The sequence below is a fragment of the Ptychodera flava genome, assembly GCF_041260155.1.
Source record: "Ptychodera flava strain L36383 chromosome 23 unlocalized genomic scaffold, AS_Pfla_20210202 Scaffold_24__1_contigs__length_23054250_pilon, whole genome shotgun sequence".
NCBI lineage: Eukaryota > Metazoa > Hemichordata > Enteropneusta > Ptychoderidae > Ptychodera > Ptychodera flava.
In genome coordinates this window covers 2,624,136-2,637,086 of record NW_027248278.1, presented here as the reverse complement: position 1 = coordinate 2,637,086, position 12,951 = coordinate 2,624,136, and the positions used below count along the sequence as shown (strand labels likewise).

At 37.8% G+C, this 12,951-nt stretch overlaps 2 protein-coding genes across 2 annotated transcripts in view; one reads left to right on the top strand and one right to left on the bottom strand.

Annotated features, from left to right (window-relative positions):
• LOC139124777 (putative hydroxypyruvate isomerase) overlaps nucleotides 1–12,951 on the bottom strand; it is a 315,395-nt gene that overhangs the window by 171,685 nt on the left and 130,759 nt on the right. The gene's annotated exons all lie outside the window — the stretch shown is intronic.
• LOC139125101 (programmed cell death 6-interacting protein-like) overlaps nucleotides 2,584–12,951 on the top strand; it is a 96,177-nt gene continuing 85,809 nt past the window's right edge. The window contains 3 exon segments of the mRNA XM_070691212.1: nucleotides 2,584–2,835; nucleotides 11,118–11,171; nucleotides 11,778–11,829. Coding sequence (XP_070547313.1) covers nucleotides 2,585–2,835; nucleotides 11,118–11,171; nucleotides 11,778–11,829 — 357 coding nt within the window. The 5' untranslated portion in view covers nucleotide 2,584.

The window sequence follows — 12,951 nt, the reverse complement described above, 5'->3', positions numbered from 1 at the left end:
CGTTTCTGAAACATTTCAGATTCAAATTCCAAATGATATCCGAATCCGAATGCCAGGTCTGCAATGTCAGATGTCAGGAACAGCCTGTTTATCCACCCCACGGTCCTCAGGACTGTGATTTAACCAAAGATTATCCAAATTCCATTGCCTAAATTGTGCTTCTTTTTATTGACATATCATCTCTATACATAAGGCTGAGTTCACAAACACCGGTGAGGGGGATTCGAAAATTTTCGGAGTAGTAGAGGCACAGGGGACATGTGCTCCTTGTTTATTTGTGTCTGTGTTTGTTTGTGTGTGTTTGTGTTTGTTTATTTGTTAGTTTAAAAAAACAGCGAAAAGCTGTTTTGTTAATATTTGTCAATAAAGAGTAGTTTATTTATTTATTTATTTGTTTGTTTGTTTGTTTGTTGATATGCATTTCCAATGGTTAGAGTTAGGGTTAGGCTTAAGACTATAAGTCTAACCCTAACCCTAACCCTAACTTAAGTCTAACCCTAACCCTCACCATCCGAAATACATATCAACAAACAAACAAACAAACAAATAAAGAAAGAAAGAAATAAACTGCTCTTTATTAACAAATATTAAAAAACAGCTTTTCGCTGTTATTTTATTAAAATTAACAAATAAACAAACACATACACACAAACAAACACAGACACAAATAAACAAGGAGCATGTGTCCCTGTGCTCTGCATACATAATACACTATGTGCCACTGGGCTATTGATGCTAAACATGGAGACAATTAATAAGCAATATATTTAAAAGAAGTAATGTTATCTATTTTGAGCTGCGATTTTGTTTATTGCTCTCTATAGGCCTACTAATTTAATTTCTTGGCAGTTTGAGCCTGGAAAACATGAAATATTGAGATCGCGAATAGGATTTCATTGGTGGTTTATTATAAAACGGGCGATTGGATTTTAGCTAGCGATGTCAGCAATTCAAATGTCAATGAACGCGTGGGCCTAAGTTGCTGCGAATCCGTAGCCTTCGCTACTCGGGTAGCCACTCCGAAAAGAACATGTCAGGAGTGGCAGGGCTCGTTTTCGCAGCAAGGGCCTAAGCAGAGGGACTGTGGCCTTTTTATTTATATTGTATCAGTGACGGCTAGCGGTTCGCCTGCATTGACTCTAGAGCCTGTGGCCGAGGATACCGCGACATTGGCACTATAGGCATTATCGGATAATATTATCTAAGTTATCTAAGTTAGAGTCTAATATTAGACGAGTGGGGAAGGGGCAGATGCCCGACATGCTGTTTTATCGGATAATATCCGATAAAATCGATAATATCGTCTAAAATCTAAGTTACAGTCTAATAATAGACTAGTGGGGAAGAGGCAGATGCCCGACATGCTGTTTTATCGGATAATATCCGATAAAATCGATAATATCGTCTAAAATCTAAGTTAGAGTCTAATAATAGACGAGTGGGGAAGAGGCAGATGCCCGACATGCTGTTTTATCGGATAATATCCGATAAAATCGATAATATCGTCTAAAATCTAAGTTAGAGTCTAATATTAGACGAGTGGGGAAGGGGCAGATGCCAGACATGCTCTTTTATTGGATAATATATTGGCCATTTCACTACCTGTCTAACATTAGACTCTAACTTAGATTTTAGACGATATTATCGATTTTATCCGATAATATCCGATAAAACAGCATGTCGGACATCAGCCATACCTCACTCGTCTAATATTAGACACTAACATCTAAGTTAGAGTCTAATATTAGACGAGTGGGGAAGAGGCAGATGCCCGACATGCTGTTTTATCGGATAATATCCGATAAAATCGATAATATCGTCTAAAATCTAAGTTAGAGTCTAATAATAGACTAGTGGGGAAGGGGCAGATGCCCGACATGCTGTTTTATCGGATAATATCCGATAAAATCGATAATATCGTCTAAAATCTAAGTTAGAGTCTAATATTAGACTAGTGGGGAGGGGCAGATGCCCGACATGCTGTTTTATCGGATAATATCCGATAAAATCGATAGTATCGTCTAAAATCTAAGTTAGAGTCTAATATTAGACGAAGGGGCTGATGCCTGACATGCTGTTTTATCGGATAATATCCGATAAAATCGATAATATCGTCTAAAATCTAAGTTAGAGTCTAATATTAGAAGCAGATGGGTTGAAAATTCTAAAAACGCTGTTTTATCGGATAAAATCGATAATATTATCCCTGTTAGATCACTTTGGTCTCATGTTCCTGGAACTCTCTAACTTAGAAATTTTAGACGATATTATCCGATAATAAAGAAAAAGCCTATGTCGCGCCTTCATGGTGTGGCCTAAGCTATTTGAAGAACACATTTTTGTCACACGAGGAAACTATATTTCAACTCGAAAGCCGTACATTTGAGACCACTTGATAAAGCAAATGGTGACATATTTGCATTTGATCGCAAGATATCATGATCGTGTCGATAAGTTGCTTTTTATTCTTGCATATTATACCGACACGATCATCGCGTCGATAGCCACAACGAGCTCCCTGAGGTGACTGATCGACTGATCGAGGTCCTCGTGACGCTGTATCATGGTGACGTCATGGGGTCAAATGATGGTACGTCGTAATTATTTCCCTGGAGTCAGCACTGGCAAAATGGCGACGTTTATCAGCGTTCCGCAAAAAATGACCTCCGAAGTAGATCTGACACGACCTTTTAAGACATTCATTGAAAATACGTACGATACAAAAGAGAGTGGCGAAGACTACAGTCAAGCTATAAAGGAATATAGCAAACTGAGAACAAATGCATGTTGCAAAGTTCTGGACAGACATGAAACTGCGGTAGACTTGGTGTACAGGTGAGTTACGGATGTTATGTGGTACACTCATCTTGTAAAGAAAGCCTGATTTTTGAAAGTCATTTGTAACGTATCAATGGTTTGGCTAGAAAACACACGATTTTCTCTATGATGTGCCCAATTAACTTACATACTAGTAGTCGTTAGTTTGGCAGTGTAGTGTGGTACATACGTAAGATGGTCACTCCCACAACTGGCTGCAGTATGTATTGTATGTATAGTTCACATCACAGTCCCCTGTGATCTATTCTGCTCTTGGACTATGCGCCCCATAGACGTGTGTACATATGCTTGATTTCTCGCTTATGTACACACGTATATGGGCGAATAGTCCCAGAGCTGAATAGCTCAAGAGTGACTGTGTTCACATTGGTTGTCAGCTGCAAAATATTGTAGCGCTACGGTGAGGTGGTCGGTGATTTCGACATCGCTCAGTAGCGCTACAATGCCAATGGCCCTGTAGAGGTTAAAATTATTATTATTATTATTATTATTATTATTGTTTATTTCGGATATAAAATAATCCATAGCAGATAAGAAAAACACTACAAGTTAAAATAGTCTTTGACACCAAACATTCCATAACAAACTATTTGAAAAAATTGACATGGACAGTACAGAGGACACAATCACATTACTAGAGAGATGCAATCTGCTCAGAAAACTGTATGACTTGTTCCTAAGTGTTTCTTCAAAGGTTAAAACGTGGAGATTAACAAGTTATAGAGTATTACTTTGAACATGACTATATTGAAGACCCGTTAGTTTACGAAATATCTGAGAATATACTCTCCTAGCGTTATTAAACATTTTCACCTATAGAAAAATTACACCACAAGTATGAACTGTACGGAATATCACAAAAAGCAGAAAATAAATTACACTTAACCATCAAAGACGCAAATTTAAAATCGCAAATGATAGCGTCAGTAGTCAGTAAGTCAGTAGTCTACCAATTAGATAAATTAGAACTGGTTTGAGTTTCAACACCAGGTTGAATTAACATACACACTGTCTTTTTCTCATTAAAAAATATCGAGTTTTGTACTGCCATGATGACCACATCAATTGACTAACATTTGCTGACCGTAAGCTCCAGTAGAAAAAATAACTATATCGTCTGCGTAAATTAAATGGTTAACCCTGTAATCGCCAAGAAGACATCCGAAAGACAGCATTGAGAGATTCCTACTGAGATAATCTAAGTAAACTGTGAAAAATATCGGTGATGAAATTCCGCCCTGCTTAACTCCGTTTCTAGACTGGAATGGTGCAGATAAAGTACCATTCCATTTAACAACAAAATCTTGAAATGTGTATAAATAGAACAGAATTTTAATTAAGTAAGGCTTAACTCCCCTTGACATCAATTTCTGAAAAAGAACGTCGTGACGAACATAACCAAACGCTTTGGAAGCATCCATAAAAGTAACAAAAACAGGCATGTTATGATGTTTATAATAACTCAAAATCTCCTTCAATACAAAAATAGCCATATCAGTACCATGTTTCTGGTTTAAATCCAAACTGATAGTTGTAGTAGAAAGGTAATCCATGGAGCGATTTAACCAAACCCTCTCCAACAATTTAGAAGCCGTTGTTGCAACAGCAACGGGGCGATAATTAGACTTGTCAGAAATATCGCCACCTGGGTTTTTGGGTATAGGAACTAAAACAGTCGTCATAATTTGCCTTGGGACAAACCATGAATAAGAATGGCCGTGAAACAAAGAGACAATAGAACACACACCCGAGACGGTGCATATTTTAGATGTTCAGGGGTGATCTCATCGATACTAGATGACGCACCTAATTTCAGATTTGTAATCAAATCACTAATTTCATCATGTTGCACAAGCATATCCTGACAAAACGGAATGTTAGGTAGAACAGGTGTAAAATCTACACCAGTTTTTGTCAAAATATCCTTATAATGATTTCTCCACATATTCACAACTTCTGCATCACCTGTACAACCATCTACCAATAAAGGAGTTGGTGTTTTACCTTTACGCTTAGCAACCTCTTTCCAGTACACTTTTTGATCATTATTTAAGCTCTCTGCTAAAGCCTGCGCACAAGTTCTTTCTCGGCTTTCTTGCATTGAGCAGGTTGCAGTTTGAACTGCGCCCTCGACTTGTGCATTAGCTCAAACAAAGGCCTGGATTTAGGAGACCCATGATCTCTCCAGAACAGCAAGTCACTTCAGGCTTTATCGTGACTATCTTTAATACCGTAATGTATTCCAACCTGGGACAGAATGATTATTGGAACACGCAGTTTTCGGAATAGACCTTTCTGCTGCAGATTTTAAAGCAGAGACAATGTCATTATAGAACATATCAATATCATCGAAATGGACACAACAGTTACGGTCTGTGCAAACTAATGCTTCAACGGGAATTTTCACATTTGAGAGAAGTTTATCACACAACGAATTATAACGTGAGAGATGGGTGGGAGTTGACTTGTTCCAACAGGGCCTACAAGCATTTTTCTTGGGCTTTGAACTTATCTTTGGTAGCAAGTCAGTTTTTAGCGTACAAATTAATGGGAAATGATCAGAGGAAATGAAATCATAGTTAACAGTGACAGAATGAAAAATACTATTTGCCACTCTTGTAAAAATAATATGGTCAAGCCAGCTGCGAGCTGCACATGAATCGCTTGAATAGCGAATGTGGTAGATGAGAGACTCTCAATGTCAGCGAAAACAAGATCATTCTCTTTCACCAAGTCATTCAAAGAAAATATTGAAGTTGATTTTTGCCTGGATCAGCATTGAAATCTCCAGCAATAATACAACAGCAAGTGTCAAGATCATTCTCCGGAATTCGTCAGTGTCAGAATTTGCTGTTGGCATGTAAACATTGAAAATCACAAGATCAGGACTGTCAACCATTTCTATACAAATGCCTACTACACGACTTTCGCAATGTATTACAATAGGCGAAACACCTTTCAGGTTTTTACGCCAAAGTATACCAACACCCCCAAATGGTCTACCTGTGAGAATGCCACTAGTACTATCGCTGGCACTCACACCTATAGAGGTAAAATCATTATGAATTGACTGAGCACTGGCAGTTTGTCCTTGTCAAGCCAAAATAAGCGCATCCCACTGGACCAGGCGTGTTGATTAGCCCTGCGTACAGGTCTCTGTGTTCCCAGCGTTATACGGCCTCAACCACAGCCCTGCAACGGTCCATGGAGATATCTGGGGACTCTGCGGTCCAGATCCGGACCACAACCAAAAAACGGTCTTTTTGACCGAAATTCTGCTCTATCGGGGCAAAATCCTTTCCCTGCCTACCTTTACCTCCTAACCGACCCCAGAAAAGATGCGATTAACTCCTCCTAATGTCTAAAACCGCTCGTTTTCTGAAACACAAGGACTCGACCAGTTGTTCACCAATGGAGATCGCCATTTTGAATCTCGTTGTAGAGTCCCCAGTTATCTCTATGGACAGTTGTAGGGCTGTGGTTGAGGCCGTGTAACGCCGGGAACAATGTCCAAACCCCATAAACGACAAGGTTAGTGAAGCATAGTGTTTAGTCTTCAGTAGCGATAAATCGATACGACCAAATGCAGTAAATATGTAGCATTTCACATCAACACACCTGGTCCAGTGGGATGCGCTTATTTTAACCACTACAGGGTCATTGGCATTGTAGCGCTACTGGTGAGCGAGGTCGCAAAACCCAAAAATCACCGACCGCCTCACCGTAGCGATACAATTTTGCAGGTAATTGGTTGTGGGATTGATGTCCAACCCACAACCCGAGAGCAAAGCTCGAGCTGATGTATTGCAGCCATACCGCACAACGTTAATACCAACACAAACCCGGCTAAGGAACTCAATTTTACCACAGATGGAAGATGTCAACTCTCAAACCTTTCTTGCTTCACACATACATAGCCATGGTTGTCTCATGAACAAATCCTTGATTGGGGACTACTAATATCTAGCAATGGTTGTCCCATGGACAAAACCTTGCATGGGGACTACTAATATCTGGCAATGGTTTTCCCATGGACAAAACCTTGCATGGGGACTACTAAATCTGGCAATTGTTGTCCCATGGACAAAACCTTGCATGGGGACTACTAATATCTGGCAATGGTTGTCCATGGACAAAACCTTGCTTGGGGACTACTAATTTCTTGAAAGTGTCATTTGGCAATTAGCTACAACAATATGGTAAGTTTTGATCGCATTGTAACTCACAACAAACGGAAGCCAGTCACCTAGCAGAGAAGCCACAGACAGAACCGTCTTTCAAATAATGTGCAAGTTAATTCTCTTCTAAATCGTTAGTTGGTCAGTCAGCAACAACTTCGCATATGTGAAAGTTGAAGTCATACTATCATCAATTTTGAGTTGTGATTTTTTGGCTTTTTGAACTAAACTAGGGAGGGATCTTTCATACGGATGTATAGCATTTTTGAAAATCCTCTAAAAGAGGGGGAGGGAGGTCCTAATCAACAAGTACAGTAATCTTACTGTACTCGTCTCAGTCCAGCTCCTGTATAAGCCCTCCACTAACTTCAGAGGATATTTGAAAATGCTGGACATCCATGTATTAGCACCAGCTAACCTTAGTTTAAATCAAATACTGAAAAGTTGGGAATGTATAATGGGTCGTTACAGTTATTTGTAAAATTACTTTCTGATCAAGGAAAGATGTTAAAACTATGGGACATAGACGTTCTCAAAATTGTCTGATAGCTTTGTAATTTGGTACAAAAGTCCCGAGGGATGTTATTAGATAAATCTGCTGCTCAAAGTGTTGGGAAAGCCCCAAATTTTATATTTTAGGTAATTTTCTCAGTTTGTGACCTTAAATGACCTACACCAACCCAGGATATGTTGTGTGAGAGTTAAGGCTGTGAACATAATTTTGTCATATTTGGTATCAATTTGTAGTAAATTTGATCCAGAAAACAAGCTGAGGAAAATTTTTTCATTGCGAACCAATTTTTGCAACTTTTGCATGTAGACACAAGAACTGATGAGAAATTTGGATCAAGGATAATTCCAGATGTCGTAATCCCCCCACAGTGGAAGGCATTTCAATATCTGTAACTGATTTAAGTGCTGTTACATTCGAATGCTAGCACTCATAGCATTAATTAAAACATTCCCAAGGTTGTAAATACATTTCCTGCCAGCTGGTCTTATAAGGGGTGGAACATTTGATATTCAGGAGGGGGTAGGGGCTAGAAGATTGATGAGGTAGCATTACTTTTTACCAGATCCCTTGTATATTTTTTCCCACTCTTTATTTTTTCCCCACTCTCCCACCTTTTCTTTTTGTCAAGCTTCTCTGGCTAATTTTTTTGTTGACATTTGCTTATGTATGTAGGATCTGCTTGTCCCATTGCTATAGAAGTTGATATGCATGTTCCTAAATATGACCTCCAGTACCTAAGTTGCAGACCTTATTTGCTTTTTGTCATTCTTGTTTTTCTGGTTTAAATATTTCTTGAATTTACCAATTCAAACGGAATTTGAGCACACTGTCCTTGACGGTATTTTTACAAGATGCAGACTGTTTGACGTGTTTGACGTGTTGGGTACTGAACCAACATTCACATGGGACAGGTGAGACTGGAATCATGGTTGCAATTATGGCCAACTTTGTCGCCACGGAAACATGGACACGTGGAAACATCACTGCTGCTCGATGGCTGGTTTGCTAGCTTGACGTCTTTCCTACTTCCACTTTTGTCGATGGTGCAAAGAAACTGCCAATGGTTTTATGTTTTGACATACCAGTATTTTGGAAATACTGACTAAACCATAAACAGGAATTGGAAAAACTTCAGGACCACCGTAATCAAAAGTGTATGCATAACAACGAACTCTTTTGAACATGTTACATTTTTATTAGTAATCAGTACAGCCTTGAAGGAAACAATTGATTCAACGTGATTTATAGGATGTAGGACAAAATGTTGCAAAATCATAAACATTTTTTAGGTCACATTTGGTTATACCAATGTGAGTTTATCGTATAAGCTGAAGTCGATGGCGTCTGTATGTATGTATGTATATGTATGCATGTATGTATGTATGTATGTACGTGTGTACCATATGTACATGTATGTACGGTAAGTATGTATGTATGTACGTGTGTACAGTATGTCCGTCAACATCAAAAACACGCAAACCGCTGCACATTTCAGCTTGGTATTTGGTGTGTAGATGCATCCTGGGCTATAGATGGGATTTTGTTCAAATGAAGTCTGCATTGCCAAAATTATGCAAATGAGCTTACAAAATGTGAAAATGGTCAAGAATTAATATCTCGAGAACCGCTGTTTTGATTGCTTTGAAAATTTGTGTGCAAGTACCTTAGGTGAACCTTATACAGTTTTATGAATATTGTGAAGATATCCTTAATTTTGTATTTTTACTGAATTTTTTGGTGATTTTTCTCATTTTCAGTAAAAATTCTTCTTCTCTGAAAACGCCTGCCCAATCACTCTCAAATTTGGGTTGGATCTTTGCAAGGGTGTTATGCTTCTAATTTGTTGAAATTATGACAAAATTGGGAAAATAACTATTTTGGAACAATTTTGTCATTTTTGGTCAAAAAATCTTAAACAGTATTATCTTTTTAAAACCCCTTGACAGACAGCTTTTGTATTTGGTACACAGACGTACAAAGATGACAATAGTTAGATATGTGGAAATTGTCCTGAAATATACAAGTTTGTATTTTTAAGACAATATTGTCATTTTTGGTCAAGAAAACTTGTTCTCAAAATTACTTGTTTGATAGCTTTGTAATTTGGTATAAAGTCCTGAGGGATGTTATTAGATAAAGTTTCTGCTCAAAGTGTTGGGAAACCCCAAAATTTGTATATTTTAGGTAATTTTCTCAGTTTGTGACCTTAAATGACTTACACCAACCCAGGATATGTTGTGAGACAGTTTTGAAGGCTGTGAACATAGTTTTGTCATATTTGGTATCAATTTGTAGGAAAATTTGATCCAGAAAACAAAGCTGAGGTGAATTTTTTCATTGCGGACCAATTTTTGCAACTTTTCTATGTAAGACATATAAGAACTGATGAGAAATTTGGATCAAGGATAATTTCAGATGTTGTAATCACTGCCCACAGTGGAAGGCATTTCAGGATCTGTAACTAACTTAAGTGCTGTTTACATTAGAATGATAACACTCATGGGATTAATTAAAAAATTCCCAAGGTTGTAAATATATTTCCTGTCATCTGGCGTTATGTAATACCAAGGGATGGAACATTTGATATTCAGGAGGGGGTAGGGTCCAGAAGATTGATGAGGTAGCATTACTTTTTTACCAGATCCCTTGTACATTTTTTTACCCACTCCCACCTTTTCTTCTTATCAAACATTCTCTGTCTATTTTTTGTTGTTGACATTTGCTTATGTATTTAGGATCTGCTTGTCCCATTGCTATAGAAGTTGATATGCATGTTCCTAAAGATGACACTAGTACCTAAGTTGGAGACCTTATTTGCTTTTGTCATTCTTGTTTTTCCTGGTTTAAATATTTCTCGAATGGACCAATTCAAACCGAATGTGAGCACACTGTCCTTTACTGTATTTTTCTTTATTAGCAATCATTTATTTTTAGTCCTGATAAACTACACATTGGAGGGAAACCATGTGTGCTCATGTCTTTGTTACAGAGACTGTACTTTTTCAATGCATATCAGATTACACAGACTACATTTTACTTTGCATATGTCAGGGTAATTATGTTTGAAATATGCAGGGTTTGCATTAACGGAAGCTCTGGATGGGTATTATGCAGAACGCACAGCATACAAGCAGTGTCTTTCTGACTTCAGAACAGAAAACAGTGCAACTGCTAGCTCCAAAAAGAAAAACAACAAGATAATGATACTGGCTTTGTAGCATGCAATGTTATGCCAGTGAAGCCACAAAGTCCACTTATGCATTTGTTCAAGTGAAAACTTTGGAGTCTTCTTGAACACACCTTTCACTTTTCATTGGCAACAAGGAAACATATGCAAAATAACCCCACAATGTCACAGCACACTGTCTAGTGAGTAGCTATTACTTTCATTGATAATGTTTATTCACACATTGTACATTATCACTTCCTTGACTCATGGAAGAACAACCATCAATGTTCAGGAAATTACAGAGGACTCAGGATGATTTGTTACTTTTTCATAAACATGTGTTTTAATTGTCTCAATTCTCTGGTACTACGCATAAGAATTAGCAGTGAATATTCATTAATTGCTATTTGTGTTTTAGATATTACGATCAATTGGTTGCTACAGAAGCCAAGTTACCTGTAGCAGAAATCAGGTAAGTGATTTTAAAAGTGATATTACCCTTTCTGATGTTTTTGTAAAAGTTTCACTTCAAAACAATAAGGAAAAAATTGAAGTTTACTTTCTTTCCATAGTATTGGAAATTGACAAGACAGTCAATATTTTAACTGTTAGTTCTCAGTAACAATTTCTGACTTTGAAAAACTGCAACAACAATAAGATTTAACAAATCTTGTGATGCAAGTTCTTGACATACAGTGGTAAAATATGAAAGAGCATAGTAACAGCTATTAGTTTTGATAACTTTTCAGTTTATCTGTGAAGTTTTTACCAGTAATTTAGAATTCTCAACTTGGTGTTGTCAAGTTGTATTCAAATGTCACTACAGAATCACAAAAAATTCAATTTGTCAGACAATGGCCAATTGAATTTAAAGCTTGTTATTGCTTAAGTTCAGGAATGACTAGAAAGAAGTACAATTATAGTGAAATATATCAAATAAACATGACTACATAAAGTTTTGGCATCATTTTACAAGTGGTATAGCCACAAACTGATGACGTCAAATCACCGTACACAACACACAGTGCCATAATTACAAGGTGTCTATGTTTTGTGTATGGCCATTTGACGTCATCAGTTTATGGCTATACCACTTGCAAAATGGTGCCAAAGTGAGGAGCAAGCGCCTGGTAAGATGGCTTAAAAATTTCTAAGAAATTAGTGGTGTCACTCTTGTAATATCACCCAAATTTTTAAAAAGGTAACTGCTTGTATGGACATCTACGGTGGGGTTAACTTCTACCTTTGCTAAAGTCTGCAAACAACTACATGTATTGGTGATGATCTGAAAATGGCTAAAATGTTTCCTGTGTCAGATTGTAGTGTGATACTGGCTATATTGGACTTCATATTGAACTGTCAGGTGTCATGCTTGCTACATCAGACTTCATATTGACCTGTCAAAAGTCCTACTTGCTACATCAGACTTCATATTGACCTTTCAGGAGTCCTACTTGCTACATCAGATTTCATATTGACCTGTCAGGAATCTTCCTTGCTACATCAGACTTCATATTGACCTGTCAAAAGTCCTACTTGCTACATCAGACTTCATGCATATTGACCTGTTAGGAGTCATGCTTGCTACATCAGACTTCATATTGACCTTTCAGGAGTCCTTCTTGCTACATCAGACTCCATATTGACATGTCAGGAGTCTTCCTTGCTACATCAGACTTCATATTGACCTTTCAGGAGTCCTACTTGCTACATCAGACTTCATGCATATTGACCTGTTAGGAGTCATGCTTGCTACATCAGACTTCATATTGACCTGTTAGGAATCATGCTTGCTACATCAGACTTCATATTGACCTGTCAGGAGTCATGCTTGCTACATCAGACTCCATATTGACCTGTTAGGAGTCATGCTTGCTACATCAGACTTCATATTGACCTTTCAGGAGTCCTACTTGCTACATCAGACTTCATGCATATTGACCTGTTAGGAGTCATGCTTGCTACATCAGACTTCATATTGACCTTTCAGGAGTCCTACTTGCTACATCACATTCCATATTCACATGTCAGGAGGACATAAATAAATGTTGGTCTCTCAGGTAGACTGAGACAGTTATATGTCTGCAAGCAATCAACTACTTACAAACATGATTTTAGTGTCAGCAATTGAGAGTAAGAATAAAATTTAGGATGAAAGTGTATCATTTGTAGAAAAGTTACGTAAAATTTATGTACACGTCTGTATTGTGTAGTTATCTTGTTTGAATGCAGAGTTTGTGGCCTTCTCTGTA